At 32.2% G+C, this 26,391-nt stretch overlaps 2 protein-coding genes and 1 long non-coding RNA gene across 4 annotated transcripts in view; 1 reads left to right on the top strand and 2 right to left on the bottom strand.

The window, feature by feature from the left end:
* The window catches only part of LOC139503680 (uncharacterized), a 167,587-nt gene that overhangs the window by 121,179 nt on the left and 20,017 nt on the right, over window positions 1-26,391 (bottom strand). The window lies entirely within an intron of this gene.
* LOC139503683 (uncharacterized) lies at window positions 682-3,585 on the top strand. Its single transcript, XR_011659167.1, has 3 exons — window positions 682-741; window positions 1,983-2,010; window positions 3,167-3,585. It is a non-coding gene; the product is annotated as an uncharacterized lncRNA (long non-coding RNA).
* Window positions 16,018-25,291, bottom strand: LOC139503681 (uncharacterized). The gene is made up of 5 exons (XM_071293503.1): window positions 25,092-25,291; window positions 24,207-24,294; window positions 18,680-18,726; window positions 18,202-18,229; window positions 16,018-17,402 (listed from the first exon to the last, which is right to left on the bottom strand). The coding sequence occupies exons 1-5, from the start codon at window positions 25,219-25,221 to the stop codon at window positions 16,499-16,501; spliced, it is 1,197 nt and encodes a 398-aa protein (XP_071149604.1). The 5' UTR covers window positions 25,222-25,291; the 3' UTR covers window positions 16,018-16,498.

Raw genomic sequence — 26,391 nt, 5'->3', positions numbered from 1 at the left:
TGTTTCTTGTGGTATTTTTTGTTGGGTTAAACATCAATAATATAACTTTAAACTTAAGTTGATGAATCGTCTTACCACACTGACAATTCAAATTTAACAATTGATACACGTGTTTACAAATGGATGTAATAATATAACATATATTATAAAACACCATTTGTAACATAAACTAAAAGTATGGAACATTCAAAATTACATGCTCGTTGACTTATTTAGTTTTCCGTCCAACTATCAAGAATTGAGCACAAATGATAAGTCATGAGAAGAAGAAATGCACTTCTTAACTATTGAAATCAAAGGTTGGAACATTTGACAAGGTCTTTCGTTTAGTGTCGTCAGAGGTATCATGTTTCCATGATGATTGGATTCGATTAAAAGACTTTTTAAAGCGGGAGGTTTGGCATGCCACAAAACCAGGTTCAACCCACCATTTTTTCATAAAATGCCCGGTACCAATTCGGGAATATGGCATTGTTACATTATAGTTCGTTTCTGTGTGTGTTATTTTTGGTGTTGTGTCTCTGTTGTGTCGTAGTTCTCTTATATTTGATACGTTTCCCTCAGTTTTAGTTTGTAAACCGGATTTGTTTTTTCTCTATCGATTTATGAACAGCGGTATACTACTGTTGCCTTTATTTTATGTATTTATAATCATATTCAAGTGTATTCATTTCAAAGTTCATTTCAGCAGTAAATATGAATCAGAACAGAATTCAATTTCATACCAGCATAATTCTACAGGTAAATAAATAAATTATGAAATACAGTGAAACCTGTTTTAAGAGGCAACTGAAGGGAGAGCAAAATTGTCGTGTCTTAAGGTTGCATTTCTGTAAATATTGAAAATGCAATTTCCCATAGGAATTCCTTTAACGTCTTAAACTGTACCACTTTTACTAAGAAATTTTGAAAACAAATCTTATCCTAGAATTGAAAGTTCATATGCACTACAATTGTTTTCAAGGGTCAAAATATCGGGCTGTGCGGCATATTTTCAACGTTTATATGCCCTGAACATTTCAGAGTTTAAACTAACACAAATTTTCTTAACTATCCCTACTTCGAACTAAGGGTTACCACAAATTTCAATGTAAACAATATGCACATGTCTATTTACTGGTAACATTCCACAGTTATCTCTATGAAATGGAACACAGAGAGCATAACTGGGAACCAGTATGTAAACAAAATTAATTTCTTTGAATATTCTAGATCTCCCCAAAAAGAGGCGCGGTTTGAGAAACAGCTGTATTTACAAAGTGCAACCTCTAGACAGGTTTTAATGCAGGTTCAATCTATATGAAATGTACTACATATGGATCTAAAATTAATGGTCTTATAACACACGTTTCTGCTTCATACAGGTGGTCTCCTCGGCAGTGTTGACTGTACTTTCTATAAATCATCAGAACAATTACATTTTTTGCTTTGAAAATCTCTGTACTTTGTGTAGGCAGTAAAGCTATTGCTAGTCTTTCAATCAGGTTAACGTTTTTATCGATCATCATTGAACATACATTTATGAACTGTAAAGAACTGTTATTTACCTGCCATTGCTGTTCTTACTTTTTCATGGTATGCAAAGTCTGTCAGACTGAAGCTTCCCCTTTGAGTTTCTTTGAATAAAGAAAACCAATACAAGTGTAATTTATTCCATACAAGGACACTATGTATATATACTTTATTGATATCATAAACGTATAAAATTTTATTTAATCATTCAAATCAAAATATGACCTGCGTCGGATAGACATCGAGCTTATGCAAATGAAGATAATTACATTTGTCATTAACCTATTCAGAGTTTTCATTGGGTTGATTTCTATCACACGTAGCTCATATATATGAGGACAAGATTATCTCTATAGATGTGCAATAGTAATACATATATATGAGGACAAGGTTATATATATAGATGTGCAATAGTAATACATGTTCTATCACACGTAGCTCATATATACATGTTGATCGTGTTTTTGCAGGTTATCCTCAACAACAGAATGTTGACATGTAAGTTGATATATAAAAAAGAATTTGTTTAATTAGAATGTTTGCCTACATCTTTACTATTTCAAATTAATGCCAACACCGAAGTACTGTCTACTGAGCAAGTGATACCTTCGGGGACGAAACATCCACAAGTAGTGGCATCGACCCAGTGGTGTAAATAATTATCAAAGGTACAATGATTATAATTTAATACGCCAGACGCACGTTTCGTCTACATAAGACTCATCAGTGACGCTCAGTAAACAATTTCACTTAAACACGCCCCATTCATTCACTCATCGTCTCTAAAAATGATTTACTTTATTTATCTGGTATGTCTTTCTTGCGCACTTCAGATCACCCTATTTCAGTGGGGTTTATGTTTCTCGATCTATAATTCCTATTTGTATCGTTTGAACTTATTTTCAACATTTGAAAAAAACATTTTTCCGTAGATTGAATAACAATGACTGCCGTAGTGTAAAAAGAAAACTACCGATAATAGGCAAGAACACTGACAACTCTACTTCATTTAAATTGTAGTCGAACGCACATTTCACGTGCAGTGTTCGACCTCACAACTTTAGTGATGACAGGCTAGTAGAAATTGATAATCGTATGTGCACAATGTAGGTGTGTTTATACTGATGAAGGTCAAACACAAATATTATCCGATCCACTGCAGCGAATCTGGAACATACAACCTAGATTCATAACAAATAAACTATTACTTAAACTAATATATACTTACCAATTAGGGAAGTGCAAGTTCCTGACCTAATATGATTAATAAATGATTAATGTTGTTAAAGTGGCATTTGTGTTACATAGTAGTTTTCAAAATTACAGGCTTATAATTTGATACGCCAGATGCGCGTTTCGTCTGTATAAGACTCATCAGTGACTCTTGGATCAAAAGTTATAAAGGAAAAAAAAGGACAAAGCTGAGGTGCACTGAGGACCCAAAATTCTAATAAGTTTTAACAAATACATAACATAGCAAAGCTGCATACCAAAGCTGTAATGGATTTCTTAAAAAAATTAAACATTGCTCAAGTTATATGTTCTACTTCTTATAATTCGAATTTGTTTAAATCATGAACAATCGATCACACTTTTAACAAAAAAAGACATATATCTCGAAATCGGTTGTAATTATAATATTTGTCATCTTCAGAAATGATGAGGAATTAGAAGGCAACAGACAAGAGATGCATGATTATGAAACATCAGAAGCCTACTACAGTACGGTATTTGAAGATAACACTGACTTAAATTTAAGCGGAAACTCCTCTGAAAGATCAATACCGTAGTTTTTCTGAAGTTCTAATATAAAAAGGGTTTCAGAACATTTTTTTTATATGAAATACGTAATACAAGGAACAGTTTAGTTATAAGCATTGTTTTTGAATTCATACTCAAAAGGATAATTCTTTTCAAGACGTACATTTTTCAGAAATAAAAATACATGACAGTATTCTATTTTAGTTGGTTTTATACTTACGCAGAATAAATGATGAATGATAGATAATCTATGTTTGAAAATAAACTTGAATACACTTACCATTGAACTGTCGAATTGATAATTGTATGTTCAAAATTAAAAAAACCTCAATGTTGTACACGAGCTTTTGTATTCTTTTACAGTTAAAAAAGTTTAGACAAATCAGTAAACTTACCAAAAGTATAGATATTGCTCGTCTCTGGCTCTTTAAATCTATATACAAACAAAAGCACGTTCAGTAAAGATGGAAACATATAACATATACACAAAAAGGGCGTTGATAAGTCAATCGAAGTAAATATCACTTGCTTTCAAGTGTAAAAGATTTGAAAGTCATGTAATTCTTAATTCTAATGTATACTATAAAACACATGTACATGAGTCTTCTTTTAACATGTTTAAGGGCATACGATACAGTTAAAGGGGAGTTAATGACGTTAATAACGTAAATTGTTATTTTCGCGACGTCAAACTATGACTTATCGGGAAAAGATTCAGTTTTCGACAGATTTTTATGCCCCACCTGTGATAGTAGAGGGGCATTATGTTTTCTGGTCTGTGGCTCCGTCCGTCTGTGCGTACGTTCGTCCGTTCGTCCGTTCAGGTTAGAGTTTTTGGTGAAGGTAGTTTTCGATGAAGCTGAAGTCCAATCAACTTGAAACTTATTACACTTGTTGCTTATGATATGATCTTTTTGATTTTAAAGCCAAATTAGACTTTTGATCCTAATTTCACGGTCCACTGAACATAGAAAATGAAAGTGGGAGTTTCAGGTTAAAGTTTTTGGTCAAGGTAGTTTTCGATGAAGCTGAAGTCCAATCAACTTGAAACTTAGTACACTTGTTGCTTATGATATGATCTTTTTAATTTTAAAGCCAAATAAGACTTTTGACCCCAATTTCACGGTCCACTGAACATAGAAAATGAAAGTGGGAGTTTCAGGTTAAAGTTTTTGGTCAAGGTAGTTTTTGATGAAGCTGAAGTCCAATCAACTTGACACTTTTTACACTTGTTGCTTATGATATGATCTTTCTAATTTTAAAGCCAAATTAAAATTTTGACCCCAATTTCACGGTCCACTGAACATAGAAAATGAAAGTGGGAGTTTCAGGGTAAAGTTTTTGGTCAAGGTAGTTTTTGATGAAGCTGAAGTCCAATCAACTTGAAACTTAGTACACTTGTTGCTTATGATATGATCTTTCTAATTTTAAGCCAAATTAGACTTTTGACCCCAATTTCACGGTCCACTGAACATAGAAAATGAAAGTGGGAGTTTCAGTTTAAAGTTTTTGGTCAAGGTAGTTTTTGATGAAGCTGAAGTCCAATCAACTGGAAACTTAGTAAACTTGTTGCTTATGATATGATCATTTTAATTTGAAAGCCAAATTAGACTTTTGACTCCAATTTCACGGTCCACTAAACATAGAAAATGAAAGTGGGAGTTTCAAGTTAAAGTTTTTGGTCAAGGTAGTTTTTGATAAAATTGAAGTCCAATTAACTTGAAACTTAGTACATATGTTCCCTATAGTATAATCTTTCTAATTTTAATGCCAAATTAGATTATTACCCAATTTCACGGTCCATGGAACATGGTAAAGGATAGTGCAAGTGGGGCATCCGTGTACTTTGGACACATTCTTGTTATCATTCAAATTTATCTAACTAGAAAACGAGTTCATGAAGCCCTCTTTTCTAACAGGCCATTTTGTTTGATTACGTAAGAAGATTATGTTTGCCGATTTTTATGAAAACGTAAATAGTGCAATTTTTTTTTAATTTGATAAATATACAGCAAAAAATGACGTTTGTTTTCTTCATTCTTAAACATTCGTGAACATTTGATAAATATGAGTTATTTGGAAAACAAATTGCACAAATTTAACAGGACATTTATATAAAACAGAATTTACAAATAATTTAACAAAAATCAGCTGGTATTTATCTTTTAAAACAAAAAAAGTTATGTACATGTATTTCTGTTTAAAGGAGAGATACGCCCACAAATCCGAATTTTGAGCAATTATATAAAATTTAGACTCGTTTTACTCAAAAAGTAGCACTAACGGTATATTTTTTATTACATATTTGATTTAATCAGGCAAAAAATAGCCTATATGAAAATTGTCAGCAAAATTTGAATATGGGATAACAACTGTATTGTATGCCCTTAAATTTTCAGAAATGTACTGCTAGTGAATTGTTGTCTTCCTGTAATCCAATTTGCCGATAGCTTATCATCCATGTGTAGTGAGCTAAAAAACGAGACCGCTCGTTATGAGTTCGGTAACAACACAGCGCAAGTGAAAGAGATAAGCCGTGATGAAAGAAAGGCAAACAAACACGAAAGTTAAACAGTGTATAATGTAAAATGATTCTAAAAGAAAATTTTTTTTCGATACACAAAATCATTTTAAAACCGAGCGTAAGTGAGGTATAGAATGTTCACAAATATAATGCTTACCCATATTAAAATTACGGCATGTTATACTCCGAGGCGGACCTATAATTCACGGTCGAAAGACAACCATTTTGATTTGATGAACCAAAAAGTTATTTAAAATTAACAGTTCAACACCAAAAACTTAAAAGAGACATGTTATATAAAAATAAGGAAATGCAGATGATTGCCGATGATACAATTAACCATCAAAATTACACAAAAAATAAGATGTTAGTACCGTATAGGTAACCGTGCGGCCTACAACAATGAGAAAAACTCATACTGCTATAAAAGACCCGATATGACAAATATGAAATAATTCAATGGTAAAAGTAACGGTCAAATGTATAACAAAACAATTTACGAAAAAATATGACAGGCACGAGCCAACAACAACCACTGAACTGCATGCAACTTACTTTTAAAATCATTTGATTAATTTCCTCCAAAAGCAACAGCAACACACTTATATTTATTTTGATCTCCGGCGTTGTTCAAAATACAACTGGCTTTTCATATTTCAATTGTGATGTTAATCATATGCAGCACTAGTTCTATTGGAATAAGAACATTGTAGAACATGGCTTTTTCAAAATCAAAAGCAGGAAATCATATAATAATCGTGCTTACATAACTTGGTTCAGCATATATACATGCATTGGTTTAATTATTAACTTTGCATTATCATCTCCATAATAAAAATTATTCGTCTGATATGACTCTAAATTTCCAAATATTCTACATGTTCTATATTAATTTCTGAGATAAATAAAATGAAGTATGAGGAATATCTTTTGATAAAAAAACGACCCCATCCTTCAAAATGTTGTTTTTGAAAATAGTCAAATTAAACAAGTCTATGATCGAGAGGTTTACGCATAGACTTAAATAAGTAAAACATGTGTATAAAATAGTCAAGCTCTTATGTTCCTTAAGGTTAGAATAAAATCTGTTAATTTAAAATCTTAAAACATATCTTAATAGATGATAAATATATCGGTAAAGGTAACAGCTAACAAGGCCCGACTCCAGACATGCAGATGATGTGTCGTATGCAACATAACATGTTTTTAGAACAATCAACCATTTATATAGTCTGATGAATTGTTACACAGATTGAAACGACCATGAAATATTTAGAGCTATGTAAATTGAAAAGAAACCTGTACATTGTTGAAACCTGTATTTTGATCTTTGGTGTTTTATATTTTATTTGCTGTCACTTCTTTCTATGTGTACTACACATTCGCTTAATTTCACTTTAAAGACCAATCTCTATATTTCACACAGGTGCAACTATGGGGTATACTGTTGAAAAGTTGATTTTCAGTAATGATGATACTTTTTTTAGTGAAGTGTTAACCGTCCCTTCGAAATCTGCAACTGGCTAAGTGGTTATATTTTCCCCATGAGTGCGAACAGTAGTGGTTCACCATGCAAACGGGATATACGAGGAAGATCAAACACGGGATATATGAGTAAGATCAAACACGGGATATATGAGTAAAATCAAACACGGGATATATGAGTAAGATCAAACACGGGATATATGAGTAAAATCAAACACGGGATATACGAGTAAGATCAAACACGGGATATACAAGTAAGATCAAACACGGGATATACAAGTAAGATCAAACACGGGATATACAAGTAAGATCAAACACGGGATATACGAGTAAGATCAAACACGAGGAATATATGATCAAAAGGGAAATTAAGGATGTACTCTTCTGACGATTTTAACGTAATTTGGAAGTGGTCAACGGGAGATAACTCGCGATTGACTTCGATGTCGCAAAATGGCTGAAAAAGTCATATTTCGCAGAAGATAAAAATTATCGTTTAAATGTACATTAATTGTTTCCATATTTTCATTTAGTTAAAAATTAATTAATAAAAGTTGAATAGAAATGGTTGTATAAAATTAGAACGACTTACTCAAAGACCCGGATGTCAGTCGGCAATGTAAACAATCGTCTGCCGGTAGATATTGTTGACATTGATTATGGTACGCAAAGTGAAAGGTTTTAAGAGTAAAAAGCAGACGGAGCGGTTACGGAAGGTTCTACAGGGTCTAGTAGATCGGAGAAGGGAAAGATGTACAACAGATGGGAAGTATCTTTCCGTTTTCAAGGACCATTATTATGCATCCGCGAATGATGGCAACCCCCCATACACGTCGCGGAGCAGTTGTTTTCAACTTCTACAGAAACTTCCTGGTCTATGGGCAGACGTATAGTGGAACTTGGTGTACTTGCAGAGGGTCTGTCCGGCTGCAAAAAGTGTGGAATACCTCTGCAGTTGACGCATGCATCTGGCATTTTGACATATGGATTGTCAGCTATTATCAAGGTAAAAATTCACAGACATTTATACTCTTTCTCGTTGTATGAAGAAGATGTTCCTTTAGGATAAGGGGAACTGACTACCTTCTTTTGCACATGCTCTTTCTCTTCAAATGCATAGACTTTAAACAACCAACCTTTTAGTGATCATGAAAAATTTGTTTTTCAAGTGGTTATGGTGCCCATTTTTATTAATGTTCATTTGATGTTGAACCACTTATCTTTAGAATTTTCCAGCATAGCAACCCCCTCTTTTTTGAACAAGAATTTGATTTTTTTAGGAGAAGTATGACTAGTCTCTGACTTGCCTTGTTATTTTTTACAAAACAATTCTCATGATTTTGGTTTTTTTTTCATTTGTTCATCATGTTCATATCCTTCTCCTTTTTTTATAGGTTTTCATCCTTCCTTTTTTTTTCTAGTTATATCCTAGCCCCCCCCCCCCCCTCCTCCTAAAAATCAAATGGTAGCTTCCTAATACTTGGTTATGGTGGAATCTCATCTTTTTAAGTGACCTTCTATAAAGGTTGAGTCTGTGACTAAAATAATGCATCTATTCAATGCATGTGTCAAATGGACTGCATCGGGATTTAATACATTTTACTTGTAAAAAATCAACAACTCTACAAAACACAGTATTATTACAGGAAATTTTGTTTTGTATTTAATACATACAGTAAATATAAAACAGAAGATGTGGTATGATTGCCAATGAGACAACTATCCACAAAAGACCAAAATGACACAAGCTGGTGGTAATAATTTTGAAAACTATTATTAATCTTTTTTTGCAGTCACTTAATTTTTGTATACTTATGTATTGATGTACAAAAAAGAAAAAAAAATGTAACAAACATAAAACAAATCATTTGGGTTAAAGATACATTAAAACTATTAAAGATGGTGCTTAGTTGAAAATGAACAAACACAGCTTATGGGGGCTCAGGTCAGGTAATAAAAATAAAATGACTCTTTGTCAATTGCTTTATTCTGTAAAGCTTACAAGTAAAAAGTAATAACAATCATTTTAAACCCAATAGTATACACAATCTGCATCGGAAAAAATTGTTTTTACTGTTGAATGTAATATGTGAGTTAATTTTACAACAAAGCATATAGAAAATAGTGAATCTGTTTTCATGAGCAAATTGGAACCACACATATATTTATATTTGGCCTTATAAAAATATCTGTACATCATAAAATGAAATGTTACTGTGCTTATAATGTTTAGATTTTAAATAAGAATAATGTATTGATATGTTCATTATATTTGTATAAAAAAAAATCTGTTCATCTGTCTGTAAGTGCAATAATAACCAACATCAGAGAGTGTTCCATAATTTAATTCAACTTTATAGGTCAAAGGTCAAAAACTACCTAAATTTATTTACAGTTCAGAAACCTGTCATATGGTGAAGATCTTGAATGCTCTATAACTGAAAACCTTTATTCGGTCTGTTCAGTGTTTATACTTGACATGTATGTTCCATAATTCTTGTATAACCTTGTAGATCAAAGGTCAATGTTTTGGTTTGTTTTCTTGAAAAATCTTTTGATTTTAGATATAAAAAAAATTATTTTAAATAAAATGTTAAAATTGTTGTTATATATCTTTCTTTAACGGTCAACTTTATTGCATTTTATTGTTGTTTAGGCTTTCTGTAAACATGAACAAGGTATTAATATTTTGAAAAAATATTTCTGTCTATTTGGGATTATTTCCCTTGAATTTAAAACTTTGGCTATTTTTTGGGCTTGACACCTAAATAAATGTAACAGATGGACAAATATCTTTAATGGGGAGTTTCAAAGTAAAAATATCTATCTTATCTAATTATTATAGACTAATCTAATAACACATAATTAGTCGACGTGCTGTATATGCACCGCATGAGAGGAAGAAAAGTTTTCATGAGATTTTTGGGGCAGGGTGGGGATAGTAAATAACATGATTTTTCAAAATGCACACTAACCCATATCTAATTGTTAAAAATGTTAATTGTAATTATGCTTTCAACTGCATGTTTATTGTGAAAAAAGGTTGAACAGAGGAAGGGTTCCATTTTTTGTGTAAATGTTGGAATCTAGGTTGATTTAGGTGAATAAACCCAGATTTGTTGGGGGGTGTAAAATGATATTAAAGATTTTTGTATGTTATTATACTGTGTGTTATATGATTTTTTATCATGAAACAAGTTTTCAAAAAGATAAAACACCCAAATTGGGTTATTATTATATATTTTGTTTTAAATCCACATATTGCTTTTTTGTTAGAAATGTGATTTTTAGGGGGGGGGGTGGGGATAGTAAACAACTGAGAACTTTTTTTAATGTGCACTAACCCCTAATGTTTTTGGCTTAAAATGTTAAGTTTATCTATGCTTAACTTCATATTAACTGTGGGGAAAAGTTTAACAGAGGAAGTGTGCTATTTTTAATGTAAATGTTTGAATTTAGGCCTGTTTGGTGGAAAAGTTTTGTTTTTTGGTTGAAAAATTATTAAAAAAATTATTTTTGTATGTTTATAGACTGTGTGTTTTATGATTTTTTGTATTTGAGACAGACATCAAAAAGATGAAACACCCAAAATAAGTATTTAGTAGACAGTTTTAGAAAAATCCATATTTTGCTGTTTTATTGGAAATGAGATTTTTAGGGTGGGGTGGGGATAGTAAATGACATAAAACTTTTTTTAATGCACACTAACCCCTAATGTGTCTTGGCTTAAAATGTTTAGTTTATATATGCTTAACTGCAAATTAACTGTGGAAAAAAGTTTAACAGAGGAAGTGTGCCATTTTTTGGGTAAATGTTGGAATTTAAGTCTGTTTTGGTGGAAAATCCAAGATTTAGGGGGGTGAAAAAGGTTATAAATTTTTTTTTTGTATGCTTTTATATTATGTGTTTTATGATTTCTTGTCTATGATACAAGGTATTAAAAAGATGAAACATCCAAAATGAGTTTTTATTATATAGATTTTGAAAAAATCCATATATTGCTGTTTTTGTTGAAAATTAGCATTTTTCTCATACTTTGTAAATTGTCCTTTTTCAGATGGCCGTAGTTTCTTAAAAAGCGCATTAGCCTATGATTTTTTTTTCATGAATTCACTTCAGAAAACACCTATCTTCCAAAATATAATGACCATTTAAAAAGTTTAACAGAGGAAATATTTGGCTCCTCAGAAGTGTACATCCTTAAAAGATTATAAAATCCATTTAAAGTCAAGTTGGCTTTAACTGATTGAACCAGCAGTATCGACCAATTACTGGAAAATATAAATAACACTTTATTAATTTGGTGCATCTAAAGCGCATTCCTGGAAATAGCTTCACCTCTAGCACTCTCACGAAAAGATTTATAATAACTTGAATATTCAGGAAGCGGACATTGGATGACCAGTATGGACCGAAAAAAATAACCACATCCTTCTAACATCTTTGACTGAAGGAGGTAGAATCTTTATTTCTCTGTGGGTTTTTTTGTTCGTTTAACTTTGCATCAGCAAATTTAAGAAACATCTGTTAAGTATCTCAATACTAAAAATGAGAAGCGAAAGATACCAAGGGAACATTCAAACTATAAAATTAACCGGCAATGTCATGGCAAAATGGAAAACTAGATAAGACCAAAATAAAATAAAAAGATGAAACACATCATAGAAACCAAGACTACTCATCACAAACTTACCAAAAAAGCAGGGTGATCTCGGTTACAAGAAAGGGTAGGCAGACCCTGTCCCACAGGTGGCACCATTCGTGTGGATAATTTACTAAGTAAAAATCCTGTTATCAGTCTAATTTGATATTTCATATCCGAGGAAAAGAGGACGGAATTGTAGTTATGACATAACCGTCGTCATCTATTGGACCCAAAATATCAACCAATTTGTGATGGCGCTCATGAATTTGAAATATGAACGACAACGCAATCAAAAATTAACAACTCTACATATCTTTCCTTTGATATCTTTTGAACAAATATATTTATTGCGTTTCAGTTGTGACCTTACCAAAATAGCCTTATCCACAACAGTCGCAAATGACCACCAACTACTTAAACAACACATAATATATCACGTAATTGCTATATACATGCTATTAGAGGACTTGATAAAGATGTAGAAGCAACGTATAAGGAGTTTTATAGCATTTCAAATGAAAGAAAAATCAGGATCGTAGATTAGTATATGTATTAGGCTGTTGAATAAACAGAGAACTTTGGCCGCCTATACCCTCAACGATAAGCAGTTTTAATGTTTTATCTTGCTTTTCCTAAGATATTCGACTTTGTTTCATTGAACTTTTTTCTAGATATATTCTCTTTAGCAGGCACTGCTGAAAATTGGTAAATAATAAATGGAAACAATTATGAAGCAGATTTGTCAATTTTAGATAAAAGTTTAATACATGTATAATGTGTAGACTTACATGTATTTGTTGTAATGTAGTCACCAAACTTAGCGGAACATAAAAGGATAATGCTAAATTATTTTTAATGACTCAGATAAAGATTGATTCTTAGACTTGTAATTTTACAAAATAGATATAAATAGTAATGTCAACGAAAATGTATGCATAACAATATGAATCTGTCAAACGGAAATTGTTTTCCTGTCAGTTGATGTGTTTGAGCTTTTAATTTTGTTTCTTTGAAATAACTTTCCGTTTTAAATATTTTGGGAGTTGAAAAACATACTGCAACTCTTCAGCATTTATTTTATCGACGTAACAAAGATAACCAGTCGAGAAAAACAGTTGTAAGAAATTTACGACTTTGTAACTCAATAAAGAATAAGACAGTTATTGAAAAGATATTCTTTTAGGAAACTATTCAGATAGTTATCATATTAAAGTTGTTAATGCAATAGTACAATATATATAAAATGCGGTACAAACAATTCGCAATAAATTCAATTTGATATAATTGGATTGAATAGGCAGTCTGTACAGACATTGCTGAAAATGCCCGTGAACATAGAATTTAAAATACTTTTTCAACGATCGGATTAAAGTATCGAAAGAGCGAAATAAGTCTCTTAATAGAACAAATGTAGTAAATGATACTAAGTTTTACTGCTCTAAGATAAAACAAAAATTGTAATGTAATGGTTAAATACTTTGAACCAGACTTCAGTTGTTTTAAAGTTTTTAACAAATGATTTTACGTTGAAATATCCAAAATTCAAGCATTTATCAAAATTAGCTTACCAAATCTACTGGCTAACAGCATGAACAAAAACAAAAGAAAAACATAACTTTTAATTATCAATAAAATATTGAATGCAATTTTTTTTAATCTACTTTGTTCAGAAAAGTTTTTCACAAGTGATTTATATCTATATTCCTTATCCGTTGTACCGCCTTTTACACAGGGCTTTGATACAGACCAAATAGCAAGCTATAAAGGACCCCAAAATTATTAGCGTACACAATTCGATCTAATTTATATATCCAAACGGGAAAATACCAATGAACAACATCAACAAACGATAACTGCTGAACGACTGGCCCCTGATTCAATCAGGACAGGTGCATAAACATGCAGCGGCTATGGATAGTTTTGTTTCGCCAGCATACAATATAATTGCAGTTGAAGGCAAATCCTTCAGAAGTTCTTTGTACTTTATTCTAACAACGAACATTTTTTTGAAAGGGAATATAAGTAAGGGGGAAAGAAACCAATTTTTTGTTCTTTACAGGTATTTCCGCTGTTATAAATTTATATCGGGGCACTCCCAATTTGGATAAATAGGTTTCATGCTGAAACAAAAATTCTCACAGATATTTACACAGTGTGGTGGGGTGCTTTTATGTTTAAAATCGTTATATACAGGTTAGACTGTGATTTTAAAAACAAATGTTGATATCTTTTTATAATATTTACAAAAAAAAAACGGTGCGGGAAATGGACATGATTACATTTCCGGATGCAGGAAGCGGGTATATAATTTTTTTTTTTTAAATCTGTTTTGAAAAAAAAGGTTCGAGCGGGACCTATATCACTTGCGTATTGATGAATACAAAATATTGTACCACCATTCGTCCTATACATATTACACTAGCAGACACAACTGCCTTTATTTTAAAAGCTGAATCAAGTTCATTTTCGTCTGTAAAAGTGCTTCAGGTCATTTATAGAAAGTCGTCAAATTCCTGACTGGAAAGTTTTCTAAGAGTCGACGAGAACAAGCATGCGAATTGATTGTTCAGCAACATGGTAGATAAACAGCTACTATTACACACGAGGAAGTTTTCATCTAGCTGGCACTTCCATTGACCATAAATCTGCTCAGAAGTAGTATTCAGATTTGAACATTATTTTGTACGCACGATGAATCGGATTCTCGTATGATTTTACATGCTATTCATGTAGACAAAGAGTTCGATGTGAAAGGAATCAAGGGTAAGATAATGATAAAGTCAACAGATACAGATGTTCTTATGCGTTCATTACTTCCCTCTCCGTACAACATCCGCATGAACTATGGTTTAAAACAGGTGCTATAACTTGCGTACAAGATTTGCTCCTCTATATACCTATCCACAAAATATGTAAACGTTTCTCGTCTGACATCTGTGACATTTTACCAGCTGCACATGCTGTAACAGGATGAAATACAACGTCATCCCTGTTTAGGATCGGTAAGCGCACTGCTTTTAAAGTCTTAAATGACAACCCAGATGGTTTCACCAATTAGTCAGACTTTTCGAATTGAATTGTGACACATGGGTTCAAATTAGCGATGGTTCGCGGTCCACGACCTTCCACTATTGCAATCGGACTTTCGTTTTGTCACTGATTTCGATGGATCTATAGATGCAGCTCTAAATCTTTTTTTTAAGTTGTATGATCCAAAACTCAAAACAGATCAGAAAGAGTGTCGTCCAGTTACCAAAGATGCGCTTTCCTCGTTTTGTAAAAAGTGGTGTAAACGGGGAAAATCTGATTAAAAATTCTCTTGATTCTCATTGAAATAAATGTATGAATGTGGTAGATAATAGAATATCAAATTTTAAAAATAATTTAGAAGTTATTAATAGAGTACATAATACACCTATTTCTAGAATAAGAAATAAACTTCAAGAACTTTCCAAGCGGTTTGTGTTTGTACCGGCCGAAAAGGCAGCCAACAATGTGGTGGTGGTATGCCGTAAATACTACACGGACGTTCTTAAGTATGCAATTTTAAATTCATCTACATTCAAGTCCATGCGCTCCACAGAGAGTCATATAGTAAACTAACATACCATAACCACAACAAAGCTGAAGGCTTCTTCTGAACAGTTGGAGGTCCCTACTATGTCATATAAGTATTGGCTACCTAAACTACAAAAAACATTTGAATATCGTTTTATCTCGGCCTCTAGTAAATGTTCTACAACTAATCTGTCAGTGCTTTTAACAAGTTCACTCACTACTATTAAAGAGCTTATCATAAACTGTTGTAATAAAATAAATAAACATAGTGTAATAAACTATTTTTGGAGCGTAAAAAATTCTTTGGATGTTTTAGATAAATAACGTGCTTTTGAAAAGTCTTTTCCCGCCATATTTTATAAATCAAATATCTTGAAAAGGAGCTCAATGACCTATCAATATTTTTAACTTATTTTGATCCTTCACTAAAACTCTTCCAGCTTAAAGTATCAATTTTGCATTCTTGATTTATTAAATTTTACCTTAGATCACCTAAGTTCATTTGTAGCTAAAGCTCTCACTTGTACAACAGTCGCATTAAATTCCATTTTATTGACAACAATGTGTGAAAAAAAACCATAACACTAAAACAGGTTAAAATGTCAAAAATTGGGGTACAGCAGTCAACATTGTGTTATAATCTTAATCACTATAAAACAAACAAATATGTAACAAGGAAACACAAAAAGGCATATTGACAAAGCTCATTAGCAAAATGAAAGACCATAAAACAAAAAATTACCATAACACAATGACACAAATCGTGATGTTTAAGTACAGAGACGCTCGCTGTATTTCAAAGAGTTTCCAATTACTGTTGAATCGTTGTTACTTGTGGAGTACCAGTTATCTCGGGAAAAGGTGAACATATGATCATCGAAACACTGTTTCCTATAGTCTTTTGTACAAATAAGACAAACGATAAAATAAAGTATCCACAAATATATAATCTTTCCTCGATCACCTTGAATAGGTTCCTACCAAAATTGACGAATCTACAGTACAGGCGGAAATTAAGTAATGTCTGCAGGTATCGTCGTATAATACCCAGAAGTATTGTCTTGTTTCGTGTTATAAACGTGCATCTCCTTTCTATTTGGATCCAAATCGTCATAATCTTTGTCTTGTGTCGTGGTATAAACATGCATCTCCTTTCTATTTGGATCCAGATTGTCACAATCTTTGTCTTGTGTCGTGGTATACACATGCATCTCCTTTCTATTTGGATCCAGATCGTCATAATCTTTGGCTTGGGTCGTGTTATAAACATGCATCTCCTTTCTATTTGGATTCAAATCGTCATAATCTTTGCCTTGTGTCGTGGTATAAACATGCATCTCTTTTCTATTTGGGTCCACATCGTCATAATCTTTGGCTTGGGTCGTGGTATAAACATGCTTCTCCTTTCTACTTGGATCCAAACCGTCATAATCTTTGGCTTGGGTCGTGGTATAAACATGCATCTCCTTTCTACTTGGATCCAGATTGTCATAATCTTTGCCTTGTGTCGTGGTATAAACTTGCATCTCTTTTCTATGTGGGTCCACATCGTCATAATCTTTGGCTTGGGTCGTGGTATAAACATGCATCTCTTTTCTTTTTGGGTCCACATCGTCATAATCTTTGGCTTGGGTCGTGGTATAAACATGCTTCTCCTTTCTACTTGGATCCAAATCGTCATAATCTTTGGCTCGGGTCGTGGTATAAACATGCGTCTCCTTTCTACTTGGATCCACATCGTCATAATCTTTGGCTTTGGTCGTGGTATAAACATGCTTCTCCTTTCTACTTGGATCCAAATCGCCATAATCTTTGTCTTTGGTCGTTGTATGCACATGTTTCTCTTTTCTTGTTGGATTCAAATCGTCAACATCGTTGCCTTGTGTCGTGTTATAAACATGCGTGTTCGAATCTTTTCTACAAAATCAAATAAGTGAAAAGATGTACATGTACTACAATCTTTTTGAATAATGGTCAGTTGGTTTGGACTGTGTTATGCTCTATCATTGATTGTTACGTGTATGTTAAACGAACTCAAAGGTTATTAGTCATACCTTGTTCAAGGACATGCTCGGTCAGGAACTTTCGAAAAATAAAATATTGAAATTAAGAGTAACGAAAGATACCAGAGAAACATTCAAACTCAAACTTGTACGTCGAAAATAAACAGACAACGCCATGTCTAAAATAGAGAAACACCAATAGACGAACAATTAAAGTACACAAAACACAACAGAACACTAAAGACTGAGCAACATGAACCGCTTCTCTTACGCGCGTATCTCTTCATAACTTTAATCCTGATATATATTTAGTCCCGGTTATTTAGGGGTTGGCCTTGTTCAGTTTTTAGTTTTCTATGTTGTGTGTATAATGCTGTTATTTGTCTTCTCGTCGTTCTTCGTTTTTTGCCATGGTGTTGCCTGATTATCAACGATTTGTGAGTTTGGTATTATTTGATGCTACTGTCATACAAGTGATATGTTTAGCAAGCTTTAAAACCGGGTTCAATCCGACCATTTTCTACATAAGACAATGCCTGTGCTAAGTCAGGACTATGGTAGTTGTTATCATGCATGCGTTTGAGTGTTTGTAGGGACTTTCCGTTTTTAATTTTCCTAGGAGTTCAGTATTTTTGTTATTTTACTTTTTGCCTCTTTTAAACATATACCGACACGTTCGAGCTAAACAAGTTTTTATTACATTAAAAACTTACCTGTCGTGATTCGAATGTTGAGGATTACCTGAAACAAAATGGTACACCTGCATTACCATTTTCTTTTTTAGAAATAGTGGTAATCTTGGTTTCTCATATGCGTTTTACATTTTCCTTGGAGTTCGTTTTTTTTTTGTTATATGAACATCATGATTAGCATAACAAATATGTTTTCCTCGGGTAATCTAGACATTGAAACACATTATGCTTTTCATGCTTTCGAGGCGCTTACCTGGATTTATCGTAATCGGGAAAGCCCAAAGCAGAATATTTGAAAGCCAATGATGTTTACGAACTGAAACAGTTTACCAGCTATATAATAAAAAAAAAAAAGGTTGTCTTTATATACAGACATATATTTATTGTAGTAGACTGTATACTGCCCTTCCAATTTCTTTTGGTTATTCTCGTCGTTGATAATATATCATTCTCGTATATTTCATAACACCCCTTTGTATTCATGAAAATAACCTCTCACCTGAGTAGTTTTTATTCTTCACATTTCTGCACTTAAAAATCAGAACACTACAATTGAAAAATTTACAACTTCTGTATTAGTCTTATCAAATACGTTTTTCAGTTATTTTCGCTTATTGTTATATATATCAAGACTATTTATTTGGATGGCGGTGGAGGGGTGTATGCATGATTAGTATTCCTGCTTTGCAAAGCGTGATTATATGATAACACAAATGAATTATAGATTATTTAAACAAATATCTATTGTGACCTATTGTGCATGTTTAAGAATATTGTCTAACATACAGACAATGCCGTCATGTTCTGGATAACCATTATTAAATATAAACACCATTTATATGTTAAATCGAGTAGTCACATGCACAGTCCCGTGATCTCATCTCAATTATGATTTCACCGAGTAAAATATATCAATAAATTTAAAGTTAAAATACTTAGCACGACGGGTAATGCTAGTAGAATAGGAACAGTTACCCCTTTAAGTCAACAGTATTCACAACCGGTTCGTGTGTGGTTTCTGTTGACCAATCTTTGTAATATGTTCAGGGTTTCCTTATTTTCTATATTTTCGAGTCCTATTATGAACGTTTTTTTCTTTGCAGATCTTTTGTGTTTAGTACTCTATTTGTTATTCATTTCTTTTTTCTGTATTTAAACAGATACGATCAAAGAAAGACATTTTCTTGGCAATTGTATTCTTCAGTATGTTTCGGAAGGGCAATGTGAAAGTTGCAAAAAAAAGTGATTCAGAAAAATTGTAACTGCACTACTACATTTTTGTTCTCCCACCAAACCGATGCATTTGCTTTTGCGTTAAAAATAATTTTGTTGCGCAAAAAACAATATTTCGTATGCAACAAAACTGAAAACTTTCATGTGCGCCAATATTACAGGTAAATACAGGTGAGCAGTATAAAAAAATGCCTTTTAATATAAAGACATTTTTTTGTGCATAATTAAACATTTTCCTCATAAATTAGTCATCATAAAACCTCAAGAGTTATGTTAAAACCCAGTTCTGTTATAAATCAAGTGATATTAGAGATTTCCAATAAAATGACATACGTACCTAACTCGACGTACGCACGTAACGGGACCGGTAATTGCTAACCAATTAATTTTGTTAAATGCGTTACTCAAATTTTAACTAAGTATTCATAAACTATGAAACCAATTCATGATAAATTTGATCAATATCAAATATTTCTAAGATGTTGAAAAACGAAAGATATCATGATTTTTATATATCACGTGACTATTGAGATTCTCGCCTAAACTTCACTGTCAGAAGACCATGTATATATACGTATCTTTACCTATCATACGATTCATTTGAGTTGCCTTTCATAGTTTTGACCATGACTTTGTTTTTCCGATATACTTTGCAAAATTTAATGAACCTTTTATTAGATATTTATATTGATTTTGTTTGTCGTTATCAGATAAATGTCCCTTCTTCTTTTCGTTTTATAATGTTTATAATATTTAATTTCAGTGGGTATTTATCATAAGATAGATTTTTTAGCCATTTTAGAAAAAAATTACTTATGAACTCAAAGTGTTAATCAGAATCTGTTAACGTTGATAACTGGGATTGCATCATACTTTATTAAGCATCATTTCAAACATTTTCTTCTTCTGCATTTAATCTCCTTAATTTACAATCTCCGATTTTTTTTCAACTTGGAACACGTACGTCAACGGGAAGTGTATATTTAAAAAAAATAACAATGTATTATACATGTCTTCTACTTCTTTATATTTAATAGTTGAAATACTCTTTTTCTTTCAAATGAAAGTCAACGAACATTAAAAAAAAAATTGTAATTGATAATAATGTATGTAAATAAATGTGTACACTAATTCGTTATATAGTTTGTAATTTGGAAGGTGTACTTGATTAGCAACTGATGACTATTAATCTGCATATAAACATTGACCACTGTGGATAGTAAACTATCAATTTATAGTACATAGTAATTGGCTAAAATATCCTGTCCCCAAGTATCTCTGCTTAAAAGCGGACGAGAATGCCAAGTTGCAGAGTTGTTATATTTTTGAGACAACTATTATGTCACTTCAGTCTTTACGGGTATTTTCTTTTACTCTTACGTATCCAATTAGAAGTAGATTCTACACATATATTGATTGAGTTAGCGAAAATTTTTAGTTTCAATTTTTGTCTCGCTTTGGAGGTAGATATATAAAAGTGACAACTATGCGACAGATCCATGAACAGGATCACAAGTGAAGGTGTTACACGACTGAAAAAAAAACCATATTATATTCATAATTTATATACTTGTATATGGGATTGACGGGTAGCAGTCTAGCCTTGAATACGGGTTCAATTATTTTGTTGGACCCCCTGATCGAATGACTTTAAGACTGTATTTTTCAGCTTCTCCACCAAGCATGATGGTATCGGTTTCCTCGTAGAAAAACAAGTGTGTTTTTATGGTAGTTACGCTCCTTTGTTACCTAGCATATGCAAATGTGTTGGGCATGTATAAAAAGGTAGATGCATTGATCATTATCAATTCATCATTCTTAATATATATGTAATATTTGTCGCTGGATATAAGACATACATCAGTATCATCATCATCATCATCATCATCATCATCATCATCATCATCATCATCATCATCATCATCATCATCATCATCATCATCATCATCACATCACATCATCATCATCATCATCATCATCATAAGTACTATAGCTTGAGGCTAAATCTCCGTCGTAAGTACATGTATTATATATATATATTGAGGCTTCTTCGTCGTAAGTATTATAACTTAATTCTTATCTGATATTTTATAAATATCCAAGCTAAAGCCATTAGAGATCATAGAAGTATGTTTATCAATTGATCACGTAACAGTAATTAAAACAGTAAGAAAGGGATTGACTCGTGAGACTGAAACGAAGCATAAAAACAGCAATTTTTAGTATTTCCATATAAACTCCATGTACTGATCTAACAGTATCCACAGCTGCTGAACGCTATCTTAAAAACAACTACAACTAATAAATAAAAAAATAATTATTCAGTTTATAATATTAATCAACTATGTCGTACTGTTACACCATTGTCCTAGTATGGATATGCTTGTCCCAAGTCAGGAGCCAGTAATTCAGTGCTTATTGTTTGTTGTTGTGTTTTCGTTCATTTTTTCGCACATTAATTTGGCTGTTAGTTTCCTTGTTTTAGTTGTTTTACATTTGTCATTTTGTGGCCTCTTATACTTGTAGCTGACTATGCAGTATATGTTTTGCTCATTGTTGAAAGCCGTACGGTGGCCTATAGTTGTTAAAATGTCTGTGTCATTTGGTCTCTTGTGAAGAGTTGTCTCATTGGCAATCATACTACACCTTGTGTTTAGTACAAATTAAGTATAAAAAAATCATAGACAGTCTAGAAAAATAAGACCTTTTGTGATGTAAAAAGCACAAAGTATCTGTAGGACCATTATTGGTCATAATTTGGATTATATGTAGTTTCCATGTGTCCATTAAATTACACGTCAGTATCACATTTCTGTGTTCAGTGAGCTAATAAATAACGGGAAAAAATCAGTGTAGTCTTAAACTTTTTAAAATCTCATGCTAGATGCCATATTTTCAGACATTTTTGTTTTTAAAAAGTATTTATCAAAGTCAAACGACAATCAGTTAAGTTTTTGTTGTTGTGCAATACAATTTGTGATTATGGCCGGATCAAAGATATTTCAAAGAGGGTGTAGTTCTCGATAATTGAATTTATACTGACGCGAAAAATAATGTGGACGATTATACGCTAAAAATTTGTATAGATATTGTGGAAAACATGAGATTTTAAAATTATCTAGGGATCGAAAGGGGGAGAACGCCCTTTAACCCTGTATCCTCGAATGCACGTTTAGGATACATGGACAAAACACTTGTCCCATACATTAGTATAGGTTAAGACGAAAAAGTACTATTTGATGGATATATCAATGATATGAATGTACACCTTTTACATTCGGTTGTGTTGGAATCTACTTTAAACGCTAAAACTCGTACAAACAATAAAAAGGCAACCTTCTCGCTTCGGAATTCATTATTTTAATATTTTCATGCTAAATTTTGTCTTGGTAGTTTTTGAAATTCATAATTTGAAAAGAACTGAAATATGGGTCAAGTGAAATGACAAGAAATGATGGGTGCATTTGATAATAGGTTGCTAACTTACTTATTCCATTATAAGATTTGTGTCAATAAAATCATTTAAAGTTTAATGACAAAGAATTTAAAGATTGAAAAAATAGTTGGGATTGATTTTTACTTAAAGTATATTCCAGAAAATAATGCTTGTTCAAAGAGCAAAACATGCATGCAGTGTATGCTCCCCTCCGTCATGCTTCAATGCAGTAGGACGAAATACGTGGAGTTAGGTCGGTTATGTCGAGTAAAGTCATTTTATTGGAAATCTCTAATAAGACATAAACCTAAGTTCTAAGCACTTAACGCTATAGTAAATTTATAAGTCTGTTCTGTTACAAAACTTCTTAGCAACGGTCCTCATGTGTTCATGTCTTGAAATTTCGCCTCGTATGTGCATATAATACCATATTTATTCAAAAGATAGTACTTTTGTCTGTCTCCTATCGTCGAACTGTAGTCTATATCAGTAGTTAATCTGCCTTTTCAAACTTATTTTTTTGTACACCTAAATGACTTGTCTCCATTTTTCAGAACATGTGAAAACCCTTATGTGGGTCATCACACATCACATATTTAATTCCTCTGTTTGTCTCTGAATTGACAATGTCTATCTTGATAGCTCAAATTTGTAATCACTACACATAATTCTATACATAAGTGACTCTCAGTTTCGTATCAGAAAAGATTATGAACTCACTTAATTATCCAGGTGGAATACTGTAGACAAACTTTAAAGAGCAAAGAATATTTAACCTTTTCGTTATATCTTACCCGTTTTACCTGTAAAATGGCGCAAATAAAATATAATCTTGCTGCGCAAATGTATTTTTTTAAATGGCGCAAACGCAGTGCACCCCACCAAACCCTACAAAATAATACCACGCTTCTACCTAAGGTAATGGCAAGTGAAGGGATTTAAAGGTAAACCGTAACATATTTACATAAAATAATTTAAGAAATTCCGACCAAAAACAATATAAAAGGTGTACAATTGCATTACATGGTATAGATTCTGGGAAAGTTTCATTTAATTCTAATCTGGCGTTTAGGAGAAGAAACTGATGCCTATGCAGTTTGCAGATAATTCCTTAAAATCATTAAGACGAAGAAATTAAATCATGAGTGGAAAATTTCATCCGTTGTCATGCAGATACTGCAACCATCACAAGATAAATTCTGTCTAGTTTGATGCAAATATGATACTGAAAAGGGCACGGACAAGGACGGAAAGGCATTCATCTGCAATACTCAATACCATCTTCAGAAATTGGTGTGCGTGGAGAAAAGGGGACAGTAGATGGGTGGTATAACAACAAAATGATAGACATACTTACATAACAACTAAAACCAAACAAATGAATCCAGTACTTCCAATGGCAATTATAATTATCAGATTTTGTTGAGTCATCGATTGAGAGAGGACTGAAATAATTTGAATAAAGTACAAAATTGGAATCAAAGTCGGCATGTAATTTGATAAATTGCTTTTATTTAACAATTACACACATATGTATTCCTATAATTATTAAGTAATCGAAGAAGAAAAAGTATAAAATTGGAAACAAAGTCGGTTTGCAATTTGAAAATTCACTTTTATATAGCAAATTCATACATAATTGTTATTTGGATGGAGAATTGTCTCATTGGCACTCATACTACATCTTCCGATATATATCTATAATAAATTATGTGCTTTTGGTATTTATTAAGATAATCAAACGGGAATAAAAGATTTTGAGAACCTATTTATTGTACATTCTGTGGTTTGTAGTCAATAATTTGGAAGTTGTAGGCGATCCGTATCATTCAATTACCCGCCCCCTTCCCCTCCCCCCAAAAAAATATGAATAAAAATTGGCTCTCAAAAATCTGAATATCGTGTGAAAACATTTGTGAAGTTCAACTAATCTGTTTGGTGTGTTAATTATTTTGCATTTTTCGATAAAATTGACTTTAAAACAAACAAACACTGTGAGCGTATAATAATAATGATATACATGTGTATTATTGGAACTTTAAAAGTGAATCACAAATGTATTTCTGGATTTCTTTTCCGTCTCATTTATTCGACTTAACTTAATTATCAACACAAATTATAACATATGCATGTATACGCTTTCAATACTTCTAAAAACTTAAAACAAGGAAATTTTGAACTTTCGTATTGCACATTTGTTGTATTTAACAACAAATTTACTTTTGTTTATTTGATCATTTACCTGAAACGTTTTCCATAGTTGTTGTGGTGTCACATTTCTCTGTTGAAGTTCCGTAACCCAAACGATCAGCGCTACCAGCTCTACATGTAACGGGGAGTTTAACATCACATGATACAACTAAAGGTTTCATTTTCTTGCCATTTTCAATGATGGACGCTACACAGAAGTCATTGTCAAAAGCTAAAAGATGGTTAGTAGTTTAAGCTCAGTTTGTATATGCTTAAACAAACTTACAGTATTTAAGTATGTTTATGTGTGTTGTTTTAATCTATATCGGGAAGACATTTACTAATTTTCCTTTTTACAGACGACTTTCTGGCGGTGTTGCGTTTGTTTTCGTCTTTTGATCCGTTACAGGGTTATTTCTGAAAGCCGTACTCAATCTGTTTTATATATTGCTATTTATATTTCTAAAAGTGTAGGTCTTAATTCCTTGTATTTGTTTCACTCATAGAAATCAAACATCAGCAATTTGTTTAAATCAACATGCATATATATATATATATGAATATGAACATTCTTTATAACAGTTATACAGATAAGTCTGCCTCCTATCTTTACTTACATATTATATAGATTGATCACGCATGTCGTTAGAGAACAACACTTCATAAACAAAAGACATGATTTGATTTCAGTTCCCTAATTGTAAAATTTTAATTTTTATGTGCAATATTCCAGCAACGCCTTTATATGGAGTATGTATCTCCCAATTGATACGATATTTTAGAGCTTGCATTACTTAAAATTATTTCCGTAACATGATGAAGGTTGCTGCTATCAAAGAAGCCACCAGACCGAGAGTTCCATGTGATGTAGTTGAAAACATTTTTAACTTAATATATACGATTCCCATCAGGAATTTGTTAACCGTTATAGAATATCTGTCACAGATGATAACGAATTGGTTCCATAATCTTTCAGTGAATACGACCCATTGATTTAGACATCGCCCGGTTATACCTAGAAGATCAACACGACGGGAGCCAAATTTGGAGAAGGATTAGCTTATCCCTCTAAAGCACCTTAGTATGATGTTGCTCATTATTTATTTTTGTATATTGTGTTTGTATTTTGGTTGTTTTATTTGTTTTGCTATGTAATTGTCATTTTGTTTTCACTTTTAAGTTTAAATATCCCTTTGGTATCTTTTGCCTCTTTTTTGTAATGCACTTGAACATTTTCTATAATTATGTTCTTGTGCTTCTATAATGCTGTTAAGAACAACTTGGATACAGTGTTTACATTTTTAAAGAATTTTGTTTAATTTGGTATCAAATAGCATGTATTTAGCCAAAAC

This window comes from Mytilus edulis, chromosome 14, assembly GCF_963676685.1.
Source record: "Mytilus edulis chromosome 14, xbMytEdul2.2, whole genome shotgun sequence".
Taxonomy (NCBI): Eukaryota; Metazoa; Mollusca; class Bivalvia; order Mytilida; family Mytilidae; genus Mytilus; species Mytilus edulis.
Note: the sequence above shows the minus strand (reverse complement) of the source record. Positions and strands in the feature narration are given on the sequence as shown.

Excerpts from the sequence above, each read along its gene's own strand:
- LOC139503681 (XM_071293503.1), bottom strand. The coding sequence starts at position 25,221 with ATGAAACCTTTAGTTGTATCATGTGATGTTAAACTCCCCGTTACATGT. Across the intron at positions 18,230-18,679 it reads GAAGAATAAAAACTACTCAG|GTAATCCTCAACATTCGAAT; the intron begins GTGAGAGGTTAT and ends ATTTTGTTTCAG. Across the intron at positions 17,403-18,201 it reads CAACATTCGAATCACGACAG|AAAAGATTCGAACACGCATG; the intron begins GTAAGTTTTTAA and ends TTGATTTTGTAG.